We start from the raw sequence: 19,572 nt of genomic DNA on the forward strand, positions 1-19,572 counted from the left end.
TTTGTTGTAATAACCATATCAATAACACTTATTATGGTTTGGAGTAATAATCAAAAATATCACAGGAGACAAGAAACAACTCAATGAGCTTAAAACCTTATTTGAAAAAGTTTTGTATGAAACAAAACAGAGTTTATTAGTCTAGTAAACCACTGTTGAACAAAGTAAGGACAATGTCCAAGTCAGCCTTCTTCATGCACATTCCGATCTCGATGCCACCTGATTCATCACGTGTCTCTGCCATTGACAGTCTCTCTCCTTCAATGGACACAACATCAACCTTAACCGGTCTTCCCCACCCGAAATCCGACTCGTACACACCCAACCGGTTCGACCCGGCTAACGACCCGAACTGTGACGTCACGCCCAAGCAATCAAAACTAATCTTGAACTCTTCAGCTACCGTCTCTATCTTTTTCGAACTCAACCCTCTCACCAAACCGCTGAGGATCTCCACCGCCGTCACGAACCCTCCCTCTCCCTCAAAATCCGCCGCCGTGTAGCTGTTGTAGCTACCCGCCGGAAACATGCAGTTCCCGAAGTACGTCGAGGGGAGAGGCGGGTCGAGCCGCTCTCTGAAATCTCCAACGAAGAGGAAACTCACGGGTCTCTCCATGTTTCCTCCACGCGCCTTCACGAGGCACGTCCATATGTAAGCGTAGGAGATGACGAACGTCGACAGATGGAGCTGGCTCCCGTTCTTGACTCGCTCCCGGAGTCTCTCCACGTCGCCGCGTGACAGCACGAGCGTGGCGAAGACGACGTCGTCTCCGCTTACCCATGCGGGGATAGGGCTCAGGCTTCTGCTCCCCGAGTTGGTTTCGTCTCGTTTCAGAGACCTCACGATCTTGACCATCTCCTCGTCGAGTCTTCCCGTTGGATCTTTGATCAACGACCGGTCAAGAGACGGAGTTAGAGTCTCCGGTAATGAGACAACGGCTCCTCCGTTTTCTTGTTTGCAAAGGTGAGCCCAAGCTTTGATGAACATGGTTGACGTTTTTCCGTCTAAAACGGCATGGTGTGCGGCGACGCCGATGGAGAATCCTCGGCCCGGGAACAACGTGACTTGAAGAGACAGGGCAGTGGCTGAGTCCTCGGAGACAGGTAGCTCGGGAAGTAAGGTGTGCAACTCGGAAGCTGGACGTAGTCCATAGCTGGAGAGAAGATAGAAGTCAGCGTCAGTTTCAGCGACGGTCAAGGAGACGGCGTCGTTTCGAGAGACGACGATGCTAGGTTTGGGCTCGTTTGGGTCCCATGTGATGCGGCCGGAGAGAGGGAGGTAGTCTCGGAGGACGTGGGAGAGGGAGAGGGAGAGCTTAGGGACGATGAAGGAGTGGAAATGCTCGCGAGACGACGACTCGGAGAGCTCGTAGAAAAAGAGTCGCGTGACTGGGTTGAACACTAGCCACGGTAGATCGAAGAAAGTCAACGGGATTGTGAGCGAGTTAGCAGAGCCAGGAGCCGGGGTGACTCGGGAAACCTCGACGACTTGTATTGTCATTGGTGAGAAAAAGGATCCAAGGGGAAACACAATAGATTGGGAAAAGCATACAATGCGCTGCAAGATCCTTATATAATATTATTTTGTGCACTTAAGGAAAATCACGTTCTTTTCTACTCACCGACTCTAAGTACTGTATGATGTTTAAGTTTAACTAAACTAATTGCTAATATTAAGATAGGAGATCTGCGTTTGTATACATACCTCTTTTACATTCCATTACAGTTACGTATTTGGTTTGATGTTGAGAAATCGACAAAAACATTTGGGAGAAGATAAACTACTTATTTCACAACAACTTTCTATGATTAGAAAATCTGAAAATGATGGTGCTCTTGGAAGCAAAAATAGCTCACTGGATAAGAGTGCAGTTTTGTCTTATTGATGCAAACGCTTGCTACTTGCGTTTGAGAAAGATAACCATTGATTTTATGCATAGAATTAATAATAAAACACCAATGGTTGCATCATTATGTTATTTTCTTAAATACAACCAGTGATAATCTTCCTAAAATGCTAGTTTTTCATAAACAAAGTAAAACTATAGTACCATTAATCAAACTAGTACTTCTTATAGGAAGAGTCCGTATATTTGTTTAAAAATCACTACTTGCTTACTAACTAAGAAACTTTTCATAGTTGCTTATGACACATATATCAAAACAACGTTTCTAGTGGTTGCTCGCGAATTAATGGTGTACAACGAGTGAAAGTCAATAACCTTTGGGAAAATCATACGATTAATTACTTTTTAGAATGATATTAATACCCTCTTTCTCACAGTGTGGTTTAAGATTAATTTAATTAGCATACCCCCTGCCTTGTATAAGAAATTGTCTACCTAGTACCTACCTAGATCCCAGCAATTTTTTACCATATAACAAAATTCCAACACAAAAAGCATTAAAAGCACCCAATAATCACACGCCGTATTGCTTTGAGAAAAAAACATGAATCAAAAGCATATATCGAATACATCAAATCCAATTAAATCCGTAAAAAGCCGCAATTGAAAACCATCACAAATCTAAGTCATAATGCCGTCATGTTCTCAAAACAAATAATTAAGTGAAAATATAATATATGAATCAGCATTTAGTCGTCGTCAGGCTACGTGAAGACATACGTCATCCTCCCCACTCGATATATGCTTTTGAATCAACATATCAACGTGACTTGCCATGAACTTGCATACCTGGTCCTCTTTACTCGATCTCTAGACACTATCGGACACATCAACCTTGTAAACCTTCAGAACCGCGAGCTTCACTTTTCTTATGCATATGTTTGTGTCATCTTCAGCTTGGTGTATGTCTTGTACCTCTTCCTTGCGCCTTCTCTAAGCCTGAGATCCAGATGAAGCTTCGGTCCTTTATTGCTTTCTTCCACATTCAGGGCTTCATGAAAACCATCTTCGAAATTCGAACTCTCTCTCTCCCGGAGAAAAGAGATTTTAACCTAGATGATTACGGCTGTAACAAGTAACAAGTTAATCACGGCTTTATAAAGAAAACAAGTAAATTAGGGTTTTAATTATTAAATACTATTGTAAAATGTAATGGGCCTATGACCCATTAATGGATGGTAAATGCATGCAACGAGGTAACGTCTACGTCAGTCTTAAGCTTTCTCGAACCTTTCCTTATGACCGTTCGATTTGATTACTTCAAGAATCAATGGCTCCAAAGTATAAAACGAATATAAATAAATAAACGAGTGGAGTGGCGGGTGATAATTAATTAAAAAACGCAAAACCAAATCTCCCGGCTGACAGAATCTGATACCTGAGTGGAGCAAAGCTTTACTTCAAGTATCAATCTCCTTTATGATCCTGTGATGAAACTTGCTTAATCTCTTCTTATTTTAGTTTCTTTTGTCTCGCTCTGGTTAAGTAAAGAATCTGTCTCTTGCTTTGAAAGCAACATGGATGTTCAAAGTTTTCTTCTTCTTGTTTAGTGCTAAACCAAAACAATAACCGGATGAGGATGATGATGAAGAATGTGTTTAGCCGAATTGATCTTTCGAGTTTCATTACAGGTACAAATGAACATACGTGGCAACCAACATTGTCTGCAGAGACGAACATCCCAAGTTACTGGCTTAACTGGAGATTCTTTGTCTGCGCAATCTTCGTCTTAACGTCCCTGTTTCTATCTTCTTTCCTCATTTGGAAATACGAAGGATCTATAGAAGGCAAGAAACGTGGTGCTGATGATCAAAGAGAACCAATAGGAGTTGTGTACGATGACGAGACTTGGAATACTTGCGTGGCAAGGATTCATCCTAATTGGCTTTTAGGTTTTCGAGTTTTTGGTTTCATTGTGCTTCTTGGACTCATCTCTGGTAATGCAATTGCTGATGGAGCCAGCATCTTCATCTTCTACACACAGTGAGTTTCATTTTTAACTGGTTACATCAAGATATTACACTCTGAAGATAAGTTACATCACTTGTTCTGATGAGCGCTGATTGTTCTTATCAGATTGACTTTCATATTGGTCACAATCTACTTTGGGGTATGGCTTTTCTTCACCTTGTCATGGTACTGCACATGCTTTATTAATTCATCAGTATCAGCTATATGTTCTAGATCCTAATAACTAAGTTTAACTTAGTTCATCAGTAAATTTTATTATTAGATGTGTTTCTATGTGGACAAAGTGTTAAATGGGCAACACTTGGAGTTTATTATTAGATGTGTTTCTATGTCATTGATTATTTTATAAGCATTGAGTTGGAGTTGGTATAATGCAGCTTGGAGCCTTGGTGTCCATACACAGATATAAATCTGGTGAGAACTGTCTGAACGGAGTCAGTACAGTTGATGAAGAGCTAGAGTCGTATAGACCTCCAGTGAACAGTAATGTGTTTAAATCTTCTAACGGACACGAGAGACACAACAGGTCTACTCGTCAAATTGCATCTATATTGGGTTACATCCATCAGATTCTTTTCCAAGTAAGTGTTTCCTGGCTTCAAGTCATCAAGTGTCATACATATGTGTTAAGTTCTCTGCTCATGTTTCTCTCTGTCTCTGAACATGTTTTTTTTTTTGAAAAATTGTAGACTTGTGCAGGAGCTGTATTGCTTACAGATGGTGTGTTTTGGTTCATTATATTCCCTTTTCTCACATCCAAAGATTTCAGTCTCGATTTTGTAAGTTTTTTAACCAAGAAACTGTCACACATTTTGTAAGTTGTATGCTTAAATCTGACCAAACATATATACTGTAGTTCATTACGGTTATGCACTCAATCAATGCTGTCTTTCTCCTAGGCGAAACTTTCTTGAACTCTCTGGTTAGTTTGTGTACTTAGACAATAAACAAAACATATGATGATGATGATCATGATTTTAGTGTTGATGAATTTGATGGTTTTTTTGCATCCAGCGATTCCCATTGTTCAGGGTTTCATACTTTGTAGTATGGACCGGTGTATTCGTGCTATTCCAATGGATTGTTCATGCTTGTGTCTCCTTTTGGTAACAGTCATGGCTCTTTTTTCTTTTCTTTATTTACATGACTCTGTGAACATATTAGTATAGTAATGTGATGTCTGTTTGGTGCAGGTGGCCATACCCATTCTTGGATTTGTCATCACCCTATGCCCCTTTATGGTACGCTACAAAAACTCACTGCCCTGACCCTTATATCGGTTATGAGCACCAATAAGTAGAGATCAATCTCAACTTCCGGTTATCCGAATTTTTGCATTCTGTTCTGAAAATATAGACAATGAAACTGATTATGTTGCAGGTATGCTGCTGTTGGGTTGATGCACTTACCATGCTTTGGAATCTTTGCTTTGATCGTGAAGTTGAAGTACATATGTCTCTCAAAATGTTTCTCAGAAGAACCATATAGTAATAGATAATATACTTAAATGTTTATAGTACAGAGTACAGTAAAAAGAAAAATGTTAAAGACTCTCATGTACAAGTACAGGTTCACCGCTCATGCCTTCTTTATCAAAATTTTCTATTGTAAATAATGACATTCAAAGTTAGTTTTGAAGGAACATATAAATCACTTATATAGTCACCATGAAACTTCTTTTGTGTTAAGTAGTGAAGGCCAAAACCTATTATAACCAGATTAACTTTACCATTGTTCTTTCTATCATCTGCATGATAGTGTATAATTCACTTCTCAAGGGCAATTGATCCTGAACTACTCTTTACCTTATTTTTATTAAAAAAAAAAAAGATTTTTGTTGATTTTGGAATGTTAAAATGGCACTATATACAAACCCTCCAAAGTCAATATATGCCTTATTAAGTTACAAAGATAAAAGATTTGAGTTTTTTTTTTTTTGGGCAACAAAAGATTTGAGTTTAAACATTCTCTTCCAGTATATTACTTTTTAGTTCATATATGAACTTACTACCTCCATGGAATATCCTCATTGCAGTATACAAATCTATTTAAGTTCACATCTATCCTTTTTTTTAACACAAAGTTCACATCTATCTATTCTATATATATATACTAGCTTAGTTCTTCTTACTGGTTTATGCACAAAACTTTGGTTTATGCTCAACAATATTCCAAAGGCTCATCTACCATAGAAGGAACTTTGAGAGACAGTGGCAAGAGAAGCACAAGCAGCTGAATCGCCATCAGAACCATCTCGAAACTCCATGACTCTTTCATCCATAAACGGAGGATTACTCGGCAGCGGCAACACTTCCTCTTTGTTCTTTAGCATATGCAACACCTTTGACATGGATGGTCTTAGCGATGCCATTTCTTGAGTGCACAATAGCCCTATCTGAACAACTCTCACTATCTCCTTCTTGATGATTAAACTATCATTCTGATTCTGCCAGTTCAGGTTTGGATCATATATTTCCTCCAACTCTCCTGACTGAAAATGCTTCCACGCCTTTTTTTTTTAAATAGACCAAAACGTGACACACAAGTTAGGTTTGAGAAAGTGAAATCTGACTCTTTACTATGAAATGGTTTTAAAACTTACTTCTGTAATCAAACTGTCTGAATAATCAGACATTTTGCTTTTTGTGTTCTGCTTTCCAGTTACAATCTCTAGTACAAGAACACCGAAGCTGTAGACATCTACTTTCTCTGTTAGCTGACCATGTGCCAAGTACTCTGGAGCCATATAGCCTCTGAAGAATTGAATCAGAACAAACATTCAAGTATCTCAAGTAACAAAACCATATCTCTGAATGTTTTACTTACAAAGTCCCAGCAATAGCTGTGCTGATATGACTCTTATCCTCCTGGAACGATCTCGCCAGACCAAAGTCAGCTATTTTAGCTTGAAGCTTAGAATCTAGCAGAATGTTGCTTGCTTTTATATCTCTATGGATGATTTTCACACTAGACTGCTCGTGTAGATACACCAACCCTTCAGCTGTTCCAACAGTGATCACAAATCTTCTTTGCCAGTCTAGTGTCTTTCCTCTGTTAACATCTGCAAAAAGGTAATAACGTTAGCAAAGATTCTATGAATGAAACGAAACTCTCATGGAATAGTATTTTAGTCTTACCGAAGATGAACCGATCAAGGCTCTTGTTCTGAAGGTACTCATAAACGAGAAGGCTCTCTGGTCCTGAGCAGCTGCAACCAAGCAGCCTGACTAGGTTCTTGTGTTCAACAGAGCTGATAATGTTTACTTCATTGTAGAAATCAGCTGCTCTGTGTCTGTTGTTGAAGAACAACCGTTTCACAGCGATATCTCGTCCATCTGGAAGAACCCCCTAAATAAAAACAATCCCCACTAGACTCAAACATTTGTTTACATAAAGAAGATCAAAGAAAGCCTCCATACCTTATAGACAGTTCCAAAGCCTCCTTGTCCAAGCTTGTTCGCGTTGTCGAAAGAACCTGTCGCTTTCTCAAGCGTTGAGTACTTGAAGTTCAAGCTACTGTCCGTCAGCGTTTTCGCCATCTTCTCAACATCGTTAGATCCTCTTCTCTTCTTCTCTATGGTTCGGTGTTTGCAGATATAAACACCAATTGCTATTCCAACCATAAAGACAATCACAGAGCTAAGCACCGAGACAACAATCACCACTACAGAGCCTGCACAAGTACCATTTCGTTAGATTTACGATGAAACATTGGCCTCGAACCTCAAAATTTTTGAAAACAATTACATAAATATATATCTCTAAATTTTTCTTTTTTTTTTTTAATTAGCTGAAATCTTTACTAAATATTCTATAGAACACAAGTATCACCTCTTGATCTTCCGTTTCTTGGAATCTTGTTCAAGAAATCTTGATCAGAGTACCTAAGGAAACATCCAGTGTGAAGCGCGCGTCCTTCGGACCGCGGCAAACACTTGTCAACCATAGAAGCAGAAGCATCCTCCAGACACTGTTTACAAGACTCAGGACTCAGGTTCCTCCAGCAGTTCACCAACGCAAACGCGGAAGACTCTCCGTTTTCAGCAGACGCGCCGCGGCGAGCGTACCCTCCGTTACCAGGAGCCGCGGCGACCGCTTCTCTCACCACCTGTCTCACCTCGTGGCCGAAAGCGGCGCTGTTGTTTCTCTTAGTGGTGGCGTTCCCGCAGAGGACGGTGTCTTCGGGTCCTTTGAACTCGTGGTAGAAACTGTAGTTCTCGGCTCTCATGAAACACCCGTCGAGGAAGATCCTGCCTCCGTTCTGAGGGTAGCATTTCGGGAGTATGGTCCTCGCTTCCGCGTAGCAGAGGACGCAGTCGTTCAGAGGGAGGTCTCCGTAGCACTGTGCTAAACCGTAGTTGGCGTCTGGTCCCGAACCGGTGAGAGCGGTTCCGAAACCGGTGGTTTGGACCTGTCGGCCGATTTTCTCCATCGAGGCTAGGAAGTTTGGGACGAAGACGGTTTCGTTGTGCTCGAGGTTTGGTGAGCATGTGACTTTGACGGATCGTGCTCTAGGGTCGGAGATGGTTGGTCGGAGTAAGGAGAGGAGAGACAGGAAGAAGAGACATGGAAGAAGGTAGAGATGATGAGTTGGTTCTCTCTTCTCCATTGTTTGTTTGATTGAACGAGATCTTTTTTTTTCTTGAATGATCTTAAAGGAGTCTGTGTTTATGCTGTTTCAGGGGTAATGATGAAGTTGATGAAGTTTTGAAAGAGTTGAATTTTTCAACAGCTTGACTTTGACGAAATGGCTGTGTAATAATAAGTCAACTTACTTTACTGTTTCTTTCTCTCTCTACTGGTTAGTCAAAAAAGTTGTAATTTTTTATTAGATTTTGGATTTCTCTAGAGAGAGGGAGGGATTGGTCTGTGTGTTCACACTTGGAAACCAGATCAATCTTGAGTTCAAGTGGTTGTCTTTATTCAAACAGTTGTCGGTTTCGATTGAAAAACAAAACGGTGGACCAATAATTTATCTAATCTGGTGTGGAGCCGGTTCGGTTTAATTGGATAATTCCCTTTACCGAATTCATTCATTATATTTATTGGTTCACTATCGACAATTCTACATCCCCCTTCCTACACTGGTCCTAAGCTAAATGTAATGAACATCCAGCTATACACCTAATTTTTATATAGAAACCAAAAGATATGAAAGTCTTTTATGTAATAATTTATGGACAATTTTCTTTTTTTTTTGTATTTTAGGAGATCTAAATGTATAGGGACCACCGGCCTATAAATTCCAAGTTTTCTGAATACTTTTCTTAAGAGAATAAGATAGCTTCAAATGTCCTTTAGTGTTTGTATGAAGACATTCCAGAAAATAAGTTTTTAAAAATGTCAAATGGATAAACTAACGGTAGAGGACGTTGGACTAAAGAAATGGTTTGGTATGTTACCAATAAAGTTCTAGAAATTAAAAGGAAAAGAAAACAATTACAAGGTCTCTTGCCATTGTCAAAACTTTGTAGTCAATAAAAATACAAAAGGACATGGGAAGTGGTTGGATAATCAATGCTGAAAATTATGTAGTGGAGTTACAAAACTCAGAATAGTGACAGCTTCTATCTATAATAAGTAACAAACAAATTATGTTGGGCAGACCAAAATGCATATAATCTTATCACGTATTTATTCTTCACCAGAAAAAAATAATATAATTTAACATGTTTAGTAGTCGTCCTCACGGTCACGGCTCCTTGAACTTTTCTTTGGCGTGGAGTTTCTATTAATTGTTCTTAGTATATTTAATCTATTTTAATAAAAATGATTTTTGCAAATATGAAAACGCAAACAAAACTAGTGATTATAAACAAACCTAAACCAAAGACTAAACCGGAGTCTGCCCTCCACCAAGGGAGCTCTAACCGTGTCCACTTCCTAGGTACTTATAATATACATAAACAGTTTCGTGGCTCAGACGTTACCCTTAATTAGTCACACGATTAATCAGCATCTCAGTTCTTTGTACACATATTACACACAGATTCAGAGTCCATCGCAAAGATATTTTCTGATATAAACCGATCTTAAAGCTCATCTAGGTTCGAAGAAACTCTCAGATATGTTGTCACTCCTCCAACCTGAAGACTGAGACTGATCAGTCGTCGGAGACATCATCTTTCTCAACTCTAATACACTCCCTGGATTCAAGAACGGCGGTTGCGTCGGCGTAGGAATCTCCAAACTCCCTTTCATCATTTTCACAACCGCAGACATCGCAGGCCGCTGATCAAACGCTGCTTGAACGCAGAGCAGCCCGATCTCAAGCAACCTTGTCGCTTCCGTCTTGTTGAAGTTATCCCCCAGTACTGGATCCACAACTTGAACAAGGTTGCTTGCCCCGTACAGACTCCAAACCTATCAAGATTTGTTTTCAAGATTCAAGAAAACGGTTTGAGCTTTATATATCAATCCCTCAAGAAAGAAAAAAAAAGATAATTACTTACCGTTTGTAGGATCGAACTAGAGTCCTGTGAGAAGGCATTGTTGCGTCTTCCGGTTATAACTTCAATCATAAGAACTCCGAAGCTGTAAACGTCTGCTTTCTCAGTTAGTTTCCCTCGTACCACATACTCTGGCGCCATGTAGCCTCTGTTTCCACAATTTGAATAACCTTCAAAAACTCGAAATAAAGATCACAAAAGATCGGTTTAGGTCGGTTTAGAGACTTTACAGTGTACCGGCGATGGCGGTGCTGATATGAGTCTTGTCCTCAGGGAACAATCTAGCCAATCCAAAATCAGCAATCCTTGGAGTGAAATCATGTTCCAAAAGTATATTACTCAGCTTGATGTCTCTATGTATGATTCTCAAATTCGACTCTTCGTGTAGATAGGCCATTCCTTCTGCTGTGCCAAGTATAATCTTGAACCTCTTCGCCCAACTCAACGGTTGAACATCTTGTCTTACTGTACCAAAATAGTAACAAGGAGTTGATATAACAATATTGAGCACGGTAACGTAAAAAGGAAAAAATGAGAAAAACAAACCGAAAAGATAGTCATGGAGGCTTTGATTTGCAATGTACTCATAAACCAGAAGGCTCTCGGGTCCGGTTATGCTACATCCCAAGAGCTTGACAAGGTTCTTGTGGTCGATTTGGCTTATTAAATTAACTTCGTTGAAGAAATGATCAACCCATTGCTTTGTGTTGAAGAACAGTCTCTTCACCGCAACAGTCTTACCGTTACTAAGAACTCCCTGTTTCATGAAAAAGGGAAAATAATTAATAAACTGAAGAATAAGAATCTCTAAAGAAACAGATTATAAGAACACAACTTACCTTATATACAGAACCAGATCCTCCTTGTCCTAGCTTATTCTTGTCGCTGAAGTAATCGGTGGCCCTTTCGAGATTCTCATAGGAGAAACAAAGATTAGATTTGTTGGCCAGCATAAACAGTGACCCTAGCTGCTTCTTCTCTACATCACATTACACATACAAAAAAAGTACTTATTAAACTTAACTATAACCACTCAAACTCCAATGACTAGTCTCAAAAAACTAAGGTACTCCAAAACCTAACTAATTCAACCAATAAAAAAGAAACTCAATTTGTTAAAACATTCAGAAGTCACAAACCTCTTAGCTTCTTGGCACGTTTCTTCTTATACAAGAAACCAACAGCAGAGACCAACAGAACAAAAGCCACCACCGAAGATGTCACCGCCAAAATCACAGCCAAATGGTTATGACCTGATCATCAATGCAACCACTTTGTGTCTTAATCCCATAACCTAACTAATTTCATTAAATATTACAATATATATACTAATCTTTATCTACTTACCACCATTACCATCTGATGTTGAGTTTCCAGAGTTATTATAAAACTTCTGATTAGAGAACCTCATGTAACAGCCAGCGTTAAGAACACGACCTTCCTCATTACCCAAACAAGAACCGATCTGCTCTTCAGCTTTACTCAAACACTCAGCACAACCGCTCCGAGTAAGAGGCTCCCAACACTGAGCCAGACCGTGAGCCGTCACGTTACGTTTCTCCACAAACCCAGCGTAGAAACCACCGTTCCTCACCGCCTCCACGCTCATAAACCTCACCAGCTCCGCCGCGTTATCACGAAACAACGTCCGGTTTACTCCGGTTATCTCCTTGTTAGAACAATTCGTCAGGTCTACCGAGCTGAGCGTCTCGTTGAAGAAGTCGTACTCGTCGTACCTGATGAAGCACCCGTCGGAGAAGACGCGACCGCCGCGAGTGCCTCGCTGGAAGGGCAGGCAGCGAGGGACTTTGGCTTTGATCTGAGCGAAGCAGAGGTCGCAGTCTCTCTTGTCGAGATCTTTCATGCACTCTCCGTAGGCGTAGACGGTTAGGTTCCCCGTGCCGTTGACCACTCGGCCGTGGCCTTTGGATTCGACGAGGGGGGAGACGGCGTCCATGGCGGCGAGGAAGTTGGTGACGACGAGGCTTCTTTGCTGAGGGTTCGTCGTCGTTCTGTTGCTGCACATCTGAGCTACTGTCTCTCCTCTTGAATCGGAGATCACAGGGTTTAAGAAGATACCGAGGAGGAGGAGGAGAGAGAGGTTGGAGATGAGAGTCGTCATCTTGGTTTGAGGGGTTTAAGTCTTTGTGTGGAGTTGAGAGTAATATAACATTTGTTTTTGGAGTTTTTGATTTTTTTTTACTCTGTTTTTTTTTTTGTTTTAATTGTTTCTTTCAAGTGGATTTTGGGAGATGGAGAAAGGAGGAAGAGACACGAATTCTGGAAGTTGAAATTAGATTTGCGGTTGTTGGGGTCAATCGGGAGAGAGATGATGGGTGGGTGGTGTGGTCGGAGAGTCAAAGAGAGACTTTCGAAGCTGATGATGATGATGAAAGGAAAGGAAAGAGAACGATCACATTTAGGCGAAGGGAAAATTAAAAAATGGAAAGGAACGAAACGACGCCGTTTGGAGTTATGTTTTTGCTGTGTACGGTTTATGGCTGAGACATGACGTCAGTGCTGTTGTCACTTTTTTGGATATGTTCGGTTTTGCAACACTTGTCATTTGCGCCGAAACATTTTGTATATTTGTCAACTTGTGGTTAGTTTCTGATCCATGGCATCCTATTTCTATCGGGCTTTAGTTTTCTAGTTTCCTTTTTCATATAAGTTTAAGTTTCCTTTATTCTATTCGTTTAGGGCTTTTATGTTGGTATATAATGTGATCTCTTATATTTGTGAGAGACACAACTTTTGAATCATTGATTATTTATATAAATTTAGGGTTTTGGTGTTAAAACACAAATCTCTTAAATCATTACTTCTGGGTATTCTATAAGAATTCAACAGATTTAAGAAGGCATAGATAGCGGGCATTTTCAGAATTCAACGATATCTTGCATTATCGGTTACTACGGATACTTCCGCTCCGTCAGTTGGTATCAGAGCCAGGAGCTTTAATTTTTAATTAGGACTCGATCCAAGTCATCTCATACGATGATACTTCGTAATCCTACAGAAACCATAATGGCGCAAGCTATAACATCTGCCGTTGATGGCGTACTGGCAAAATCTCAGCATGATCTGCGAAGGTTACTACATGACTTCTGTGAAACTACTGCCCGTGTTTTTATTCAACAGCAACAACAACGTACTACTCAGATTTTTGAAGAGGGCGGTGAAGATGATGTTAGTAAAAGTTTTGGGGCTAATAGAAATCACGACCAGACACAAGTTCATGCCTTAGAGGATCCTCACGATCAGGTCAGGGACTTTGTCGGTATGCCCATATATGATGTTTATGACGACGCACTCTCTCCGACACTCGTCCATGGGTATTGCAAGGATTTGCATCACGAATCAGTCGTGATCTCACAAGAGGGAGATAAATCCATCTATGATATTTCTGATGCTGAGGAATTTGTAGATTCTCATTACTACATAGATCCACTTTTCCATGAAGAAGAAACTCAAGGCTTCAACAACGATGGTGATATTCAAGTGGTATTTGATGATGCATATATAGGTGTTGAAAAGCAATATATGAATCATTGTTTGGGGGAAAAAGATTGCCATCTTCAGTTTCATCACGAGCCACCAGATCGCGGTCGACATAAGGAACACACGTATGTAGATCTTGTTGCAACACATAAGAGACTAACCAATGGCTCTACGTATACGGAGTTGTTGGACGAAACAGAGCTTATTCTCAAGCCGGAGCATGATCAAGAAGTTTGTTTAAGTGAACTATCTTTGATTGGGAAACATGCATTGGAAAACAAGATAACTTATCTTCAGGAAGCTCTTGCGCTAGAAGAAGAGAATAACTGGAATTTGGAGTCTATATTGAACGAAACACATAAGAAAATCCGCATGTTAAATAAGGGATCGACAAGTTTAGTCAAGATTTTAAGCATGGGAAGAACGGAGAAGTCAACAAGGGGTCTTGGTTATCAAGGAGAGTCGTCAACTTCAGAAACTGTTTTTGTTCGTGGCAAATCTTTTGAACAAAACAAAGCAAGAGTTGATTTGGATGATGAGTTTAATTGTGTCACCATGAGTGATCCGTTGGAGTGGGGAGATACAAAAGAAAATTATGAGTTTACTTCTCTTGCAAATTTTCATCGGCATATGAAAAGTGAGCGACAAGATCATGACCGTTGGGAGTTTCTTAGAAGTGAGGAACATCTTGACTACAAATTCGATGGTGATCCGATATTTTGTTTCAGTGATGGAAAATTGGTCAATGATGTTTATATATATGAATTATGGGCTAAGAGTTATGGAGTTGTTTCAACTATACAGCACAAGTCCGTTAGAAAATAAATTTCTAAGAGGGAAGGAAGTGCTCATTCCAGGGCCAGGGGTGGTAGCACACGTCCATCTTTTGGAGTTTACTTCTTTATACACAAGCTTTCTCAGGTCCAATGATGAGACTTTGCATCAGATGTTACCATATGACTTGACATCAGATGTTTTTGCAACACTGATGTTCCTGCTTCGGATTCGGGGGCTTATGTTTCTATTAGCAGTGGTACTTACAACAGACTTGTCCAGAGTGGCACAGAGATGGGAGCTCAGGCCGAACAGAGTACTACAGCCTTTGGATTCTCTCAATCATAGTCCTTCCGAGATAGAACCGATCATCAGCCTCGTTCTAATAAGTTGTTTTCCTAGCTTTGCGAAAAGAGAAGCACGCACGGGGATTTTACCACCACCGTTAACTGATGATTCATCTGGTGGAGAGAATGAGAATACAGTGGCAGTTGATTTTCACAAGAGACAACATGAGATGACTCAGCTGGCTGTGATGAATAGGATTCTTGAGGTCGTCAGCTTCAGGGGGATATCTGCTCTGTTTCTTCCTTGGGTTAGTGGGAAATTGGTTATGACTGGTTTTGGTGACGTACTACTGTCTGAGTTCATGCGAATAGCCCAACTTTCATACCACTACCCAATATTTGATCTTCTCATTGCTCATAAGAGTTTTGTGGACAGAGAGAAGTACAAGCTTGACATCAAGTGGGAACTGCTAATATTTACTGTGGTCACCTATATTGAGATGGACAATGTCAAACTTGGAGACGTCAATTATTTTACTGATTTTGCAACTTTCTATCAATGCCTCGTCACTAAATTTGATTGTTTCTTAGTCAATGTCCTAGATGGCAAGGAGGCGTCTAAGGTTTTGTGGCCACCAGGGACTCTAACGGTTCGGGCTGTTCTTCCATTCCCGCTTCTGATCTCACCTCTGGTGTTTCAAATCTTCCTTGTTTCAGTATCTATCATCATCAACACAAAGGTGATGCAATCTGCTAAGACCTTTTCCTTACAAGTTGGGGTTTGCTATGAAGTTTTTAAGAAGGGAATAGAAGTTGTGTTTTGTACCAAGCGTGGTTCTACCTACACATCTACTACAACAATGGAGTGGACAGACGTTGCTTGCGACTCAAGCAAGTGGGTGATTTGTTCATTCTTCCGTCGTGTAGTTCGTTTTGTGCATGGAGCTGTTATCCTTGGGTCACCATCTTGTCTTCACTGGTCTCTGCTACTGTGGGGAATATTAAAGAACGTTGATGAATTTATAAACACAAGATCCACGAAGCTTACGGTGTTGGTGGCAGTGACCCTAATTCATGCTCAGCTGTGTCTTGTGCAACCGACTTGTCTTCTTTGTTATTTTATCCATGATTTACCAAGATTAATAGGTTATGACTTCAGCTTCGACGATGTGGTGAACGTCCCGGCGAATAGCAACCACACATTTTGTTACTGGCGTACTCGTGAACATGTTTTTCAGGAAGAGTCTTTGTTCTCATGTGCTCTGTGGAAACTCAACTTTGTTTTCTCCAACATCTACAATGGTGCACGTGTGTTTTCCAGGGAGTTGACCATTAACAATGGGAACATACAGCTACTGCAAGTCAGGAAAAGCGTTTGTGTGGCCTATCGTGTTCACGAATCTCCTACATTTCTAGTGGGACCACTCACTCTTGAGATTGCTCCAGACTTCACAAGAAGTAGTGCGCAGGTCATGGAGTCTGAAGGCTCTTATGGTAAGCTACAGGCGAGGAAGATAGAACCACTGGAGATTCTGGAGAAGTTCAATGCAAACACATATAGTCTTGCGTCGCTGCGTGTGCATACAGCTGACGTTTTTCAAGTCAAACATTTGTTCCACTTTAAGCCAGATGATGCGTTTCTTTCCGGATTCGTGGACGAATCTCTCGAAGGGGGAGGGACCTGATGCAGCATGGCATCCTATTTCTATCGGGCTTTAGTTTTCTAGTTTCCTTTTTCATATAAGTTTAGATTTCCTTTATTCTATTCGTTTAGGGCTTTTATGTTGGTATATAATGTGATCTCTTATATTTGTGAGAGACACAACTTTTGAATCATTGATTATTTATATAAATTTAGGGTTTTGGTGTTAAAACACAAATCTCTTAAATCTTTACTTCTGGATATTCTATAAGAATTCAACAGATTTAAGAAGGCATATATAGCGGGCATTCTCAGAATTCAACGATATCTTACATTATCGGTTACTACGGATACTTCCGCTCCGTCAGTTTCTAAGTAGATATGTGGGTCGTAACAGGACTATCTTAAACAGAGAAGAATCAAAATTATAAGAATGTATAGAGATGAGAAGTAAATTGAATGATTATGTGAGTTACGTTATTTTTATAATTGGATTAGCGATTTTAGCATAGTGGTTGTTGGTTGTGTATCGACCGTTCCCAATTTTAGTTCATCCAAATCAAAATCAGTTCAAGGCCTGTAAAGATTTAGGGATGGCGCATGTTACGATTAAGGGATGTGCACAGATAATCCCTATTTGGGAGAAATGTTCTATAATACAAGCAGTCTAGCATTTAGAGAAAAATATAGAAATGAGTTCAACTCTTATGATGGTCTGGTCGTCTCTATATCAGTTAGCAACTTCAATCTCTCTCGTTTGGTAGGGTTGCCTTATGCCTTAATGATTACGACGTACGCCTCGTTGCAACTTTTATTATTTAATTTTGCCACCTTTATCTGTCGACCATTTTTTCAACCATCGATTAATACAGTTGTCCGTATATATATTCTGAAAATGATAGAATTATAAATGTCTGAAACCCTCAGACATCTTTTTTAAAAAAATTGCGTTTCTGGTTTAAATATTTCCTGATAAGTGATAAATCGTATATAATTAACAAGAAGTACGTAGTACGTATGTTGTTTATGAGTAAATGTGGACATATATAAGCCTTCTCCTGCTACTTAGGCTGCGAACTAATCAGTGTCTTTAATTTTTGTTTAGTCTGAGATCTTAGAGAACAATTATTCAAAATACTTTTTGTGAAGATACATGTGACTCTAAAAGAAAAAAATGATTTAAATTAAGTCGTTAATTTTTTTCTACAGTGTAATACGAAAAACATCTCTAATTATTCATACTAGGTGATTTTTCCGTGCTCATGCACGGGTATAAATATTTACAAAATAAATATACTATAATAGTTGATTGCTATATGCTTTAATTTTAAATTTAATTTATAATTTTTATGAATAATTTATATTAATAATATTACATTACTTTAATTAGACATATGATTTTAGATATGTTATATCTAGTCGATTTAGTTATCACTAAGTGATTTTCCCGTGCTCATGCACGGATATAAATATTTATAAAGTAAATATAATATAATAATTGATTGCTATTTACTTCTAATTTTAAATTAACTTATCTTAATAATATTGTATTATTTTAATCAGACATATAATTGTAGATATATTATATCTAGTCGGGTTTGTTATTTTTACAGTCGATTTAGTTATGATTTGGGTATATTGGATTGCACCTATTTCTCTGAATTCAACTATAAAATTTTTTATCTTAAATATATTAAAATTTTGATTAATTTTCTTATTAACATTTAGGTTGGTCTTAAATATGTAATTATATTTTATGAAGATTATGTATAACTTAAAATATATTGTGCTTAGAATGAAATAAAAAATAAACTAAAGTGTTTGAATCAAAATTATGTAAATAAATATAACGATTATATTCTGAAGTCTCATGCATATATATAAATTTTACAAAAAACTAAATTGTTACAGTTGGTTAATATTTTATTTTAATTTGTTAGTGTGTTTTGAGTCATCCTATAATTTATATTTATAAAATAAATTATTATTATTATTATTATTATAAAATTATATTTTCTTATTATACTTAAATCTATGATTTTAGATATAAGTTGGATTAGTCGAGTAACTCATGTTGTGAGTATATTAACTTACATATATTATTTCAAATTCAAGCTGAAGTATAATTTTATTTTATTATAATTAAGTCAAGTCAAATTAATTTATTTATCGTTTAAATGTGAATGTGTTTTTATAATATATATATCAAATTAAATATTGATTTTTAAAAATATATTAGAAAAAGATGATATATAGAAAGTTACTTCTCATACTTTTTTGGAAGCTCGTGAACTCATATTAATATTTATAATAACAATTTTTTTTAAATTCTAAATAATTTCATGTCTTCTGATTATGGTTATATTAAAAAGTTATACAAACATAAAAACATTGAATTTAAAAGAAAATTTAATATTAAGAAAACATATAATTTTAATAATAAAATATAATATATTTACCTCGTTAAAATATATAGTGTGATTTTAAAATATTTTATAAATATCTGATTAAAAGATGTTTATTGTTAACATTTATTTCTCGTTATATCTCTTAAAAATAAGCAGGGAAAAATTGCGATTGCATCTGAGAAATCATATTATATAAGTAAAATATAATTTATAGGTATTTTTATTGTAATTGAAAGACATTATAGTAACCAAAATACAGGAAATACAAATAGCATTTCAATAATACTAATTATAAATGACTTTAGTCAATATATCAGTTTATGTTACTTAATTATTTTATGTAATCATCTAAAAAATAGATAGATATATAAAAATTATTTCTGTTACTTTGAAAAATATAAAGAAAGTATTTTATTAGTATATTTTATGTTATTTAAAAAATATTTTTAATGCAATATTACTATTTTTTGAACTTTCCTTTTTAATGAAATCATATTATTTATACATATATTTTCGTTTTAAAATTCACTTTATAGCCTTTATAAATATTTTCTTTTTTATTATATATGTTATTTGGAAAATTTTACAAAAGGAATTTAAATAAAAATCAATTATAGTATTTAAATATTATAT

General features: G+C 37.9%; 4 protein-coding genes across 4 annotated transcripts; 1 reads left to right on the forward strand and 3 right to left on the reverse strand.

Annotated features, from left to right (window-relative positions):
• On the reverse strand, positions 1 to 1,605 carry LOC108824350 (phenolic glucoside malonyltransferase 2-like). The gene has a single exon (XM_018597763.2). It carries the CDS (start codon positions 1,499 to 1,501, stop codon positions 137 to 139), a length of 1,365 nt encoding a protein of 454 aa, XP_018453265.2. The 5' UTR covers positions 1,502 to 1,605; the 3' UTR covers positions 1 to 136.
• Positions 1,606 to 3,339: 1,734 nt separating this feature from the next.
• On the forward strand, positions 3,340 to 5,546 carry LOC108826165 (uncharacterized). The gene is made up of 8 exons (XM_018599546.2): positions 3,340 to 3,890; positions 3,984 to 4,017; positions 4,256 to 4,459; positions 4,568 to 4,657; positions 4,735 to 4,800; positions 4,893 to 4,984; positions 5,072 to 5,119; positions 5,259 to 5,546. Exons 1-8 carry the CDS (start codon positions 3,481 to 3,483, stop codon positions 5,374 to 5,376), a joined length of 1,062 nt encoding a protein of 353 aa, XP_018455048.1. The 5' UTR covers positions 3,340 to 3,480; the 3' UTR covers positions 5,377 to 5,546.
• A 283-nt stretch (positions 5,547 to 5,829) lies between these two features.
• On the reverse strand, positions 5,830 to 8,592 carry LOC108823290 (cysteine-rich receptor-like protein kinase 2). The gene is made up of 6 exons (XM_018596463.2): positions 7,710 to 8,592; positions 7,298 to 7,551; positions 7,016 to 7,226; positions 6,705 to 6,939; positions 6,481 to 6,631; positions 5,830 to 6,387 (listed from the first exon to the last, which is right to left on the reverse strand). Exons 1-6 carry the CDS (start codon positions 8,485 to 8,487, stop codon positions 6,058 to 6,060), a joined length of 1,959 nt encoding a protein of 652 aa, XP_018451965.1. The 5' UTR covers positions 8,488 to 8,592; the 3' UTR covers positions 5,830 to 6,057.
• A 1,075-nt stretch (positions 8,593 to 9,667) lies between these two features.
• LOC108828668 (cysteine-rich receptor-like protein kinase 3) lies at positions 9,668 to 12,749 on the reverse strand. The gene is made up of 7 exons (XM_018602417.2): positions 11,675 to 12,749; positions 11,467 to 11,580; positions 11,167 to 11,306; positions 10,874 to 11,084; positions 10,558 to 10,792; positions 10,331 to 10,475; positions 9,668 to 10,241 (listed from the first exon to the last, which is right to left on the reverse strand). The coding sequence occupies exons 1-7, from the start codon at positions 12,447 to 12,449 to the stop codon at positions 9,918 to 9,920; spliced, it is 1,944 nt and encodes a 647-aa protein (XP_018457919.2). The 5' UTR covers positions 12,450 to 12,749; the 3' UTR covers positions 9,668 to 9,917.
• Positions 12,750 to 19,572: the final 6,823 nt, after the last annotated feature.

Source organism: Raphanus sativus, chromosome 9 (assembly GCF_000801105.2).
Source record: "Raphanus sativus cultivar WK10039 chromosome 9, ASM80110v3, whole genome shotgun sequence".
Classification (NCBI taxonomy): domain Eukaryota; kingdom Viridiplantae; phylum Streptophyta; class Magnoliopsida; order Brassicales; family Brassicaceae; genus Raphanus; species Raphanus sativus.

What these genes read in the sequence shown, in the direction of transcription:
- LOC108826165 (XM_018599546.2), top strand. Translation starts at nt 3,481, where the DNA reads ATGAGGATGATGATGAAGAATGTGTTTAGCCGAATTGATCTTTCGAGT. An exon ending in AAACTTTCTTGAACTCTCTG is followed by an intron (nt 4,801 to 4,892) that starts GTTAGTTTGTGT and finishes TTTTGCATCCAG; the next exon opens with CGATTCCCATTGTTCAGGGT. An exon ending in CATGCTTGTGTCTCCTTTTG is followed by an intron (nt 4,985 to 5,071) that starts GTAACAGTCATG and finishes TGTTTGGTGCAG; the next exon opens with GTGGCCATACCCATTCTTGG.
- LOC108828668 (XM_018602417.2), bottom strand. Translation starts at nt 12,449, where the DNA reads ATGACGACTCTCATCTCCAACCTCTCTCTCCTCCTCCTCCTCGGTATC. An exon ending in ACGTGCCAAGAAGCTAAGAG is followed by an intron (nt 11,307 to 11,466) that starts GTTTGTGACTTC and finishes AATGTGATGTAG; the next exon opens with AGAAGAAGCAGCTAGGGTCA. An exon ending in ACCGCCATCGCCGGTACACT is followed by an intron (nt 10,476 to 10,557) that starts GTAAAGTCTCTA and finishes TTGTGGAAACAG; the next exon opens with AGGCTACATGGCGCCAGAGT.
- LOC108824350 (XM_018597763.2), bottom strand. Translation starts at nt 1,501, where the DNA reads ATGACAATACAAGTCGTCGAGGTTTCCCGAGTCACCCCGGCTCCTGGC.
- LOC108823290 (XM_018596463.2), bottom strand. Translation starts at nt 8,487, where the DNA reads ATGGAGAAGAGAGAACCAACTCATCATCTCTACCTTCTTCCATGTCTC. An exon ending in AAGAAACGGAAGATCAAGAG is followed by an intron (nt 7,552 to 7,709) that starts GTGATACTTGTG and finishes GTACTTGTGCAG; the next exon opens with GCTCTGTAGTGGTGATTGTT. An exon ending in GCTTTGGAACTGTCTATAAG is followed by an intron (nt 7,227 to 7,297) that starts GTATGGAGGCTT and finishes GTTTTTATTTAG; the next exon opens with GGGGTTCTTCCAGATGGACG.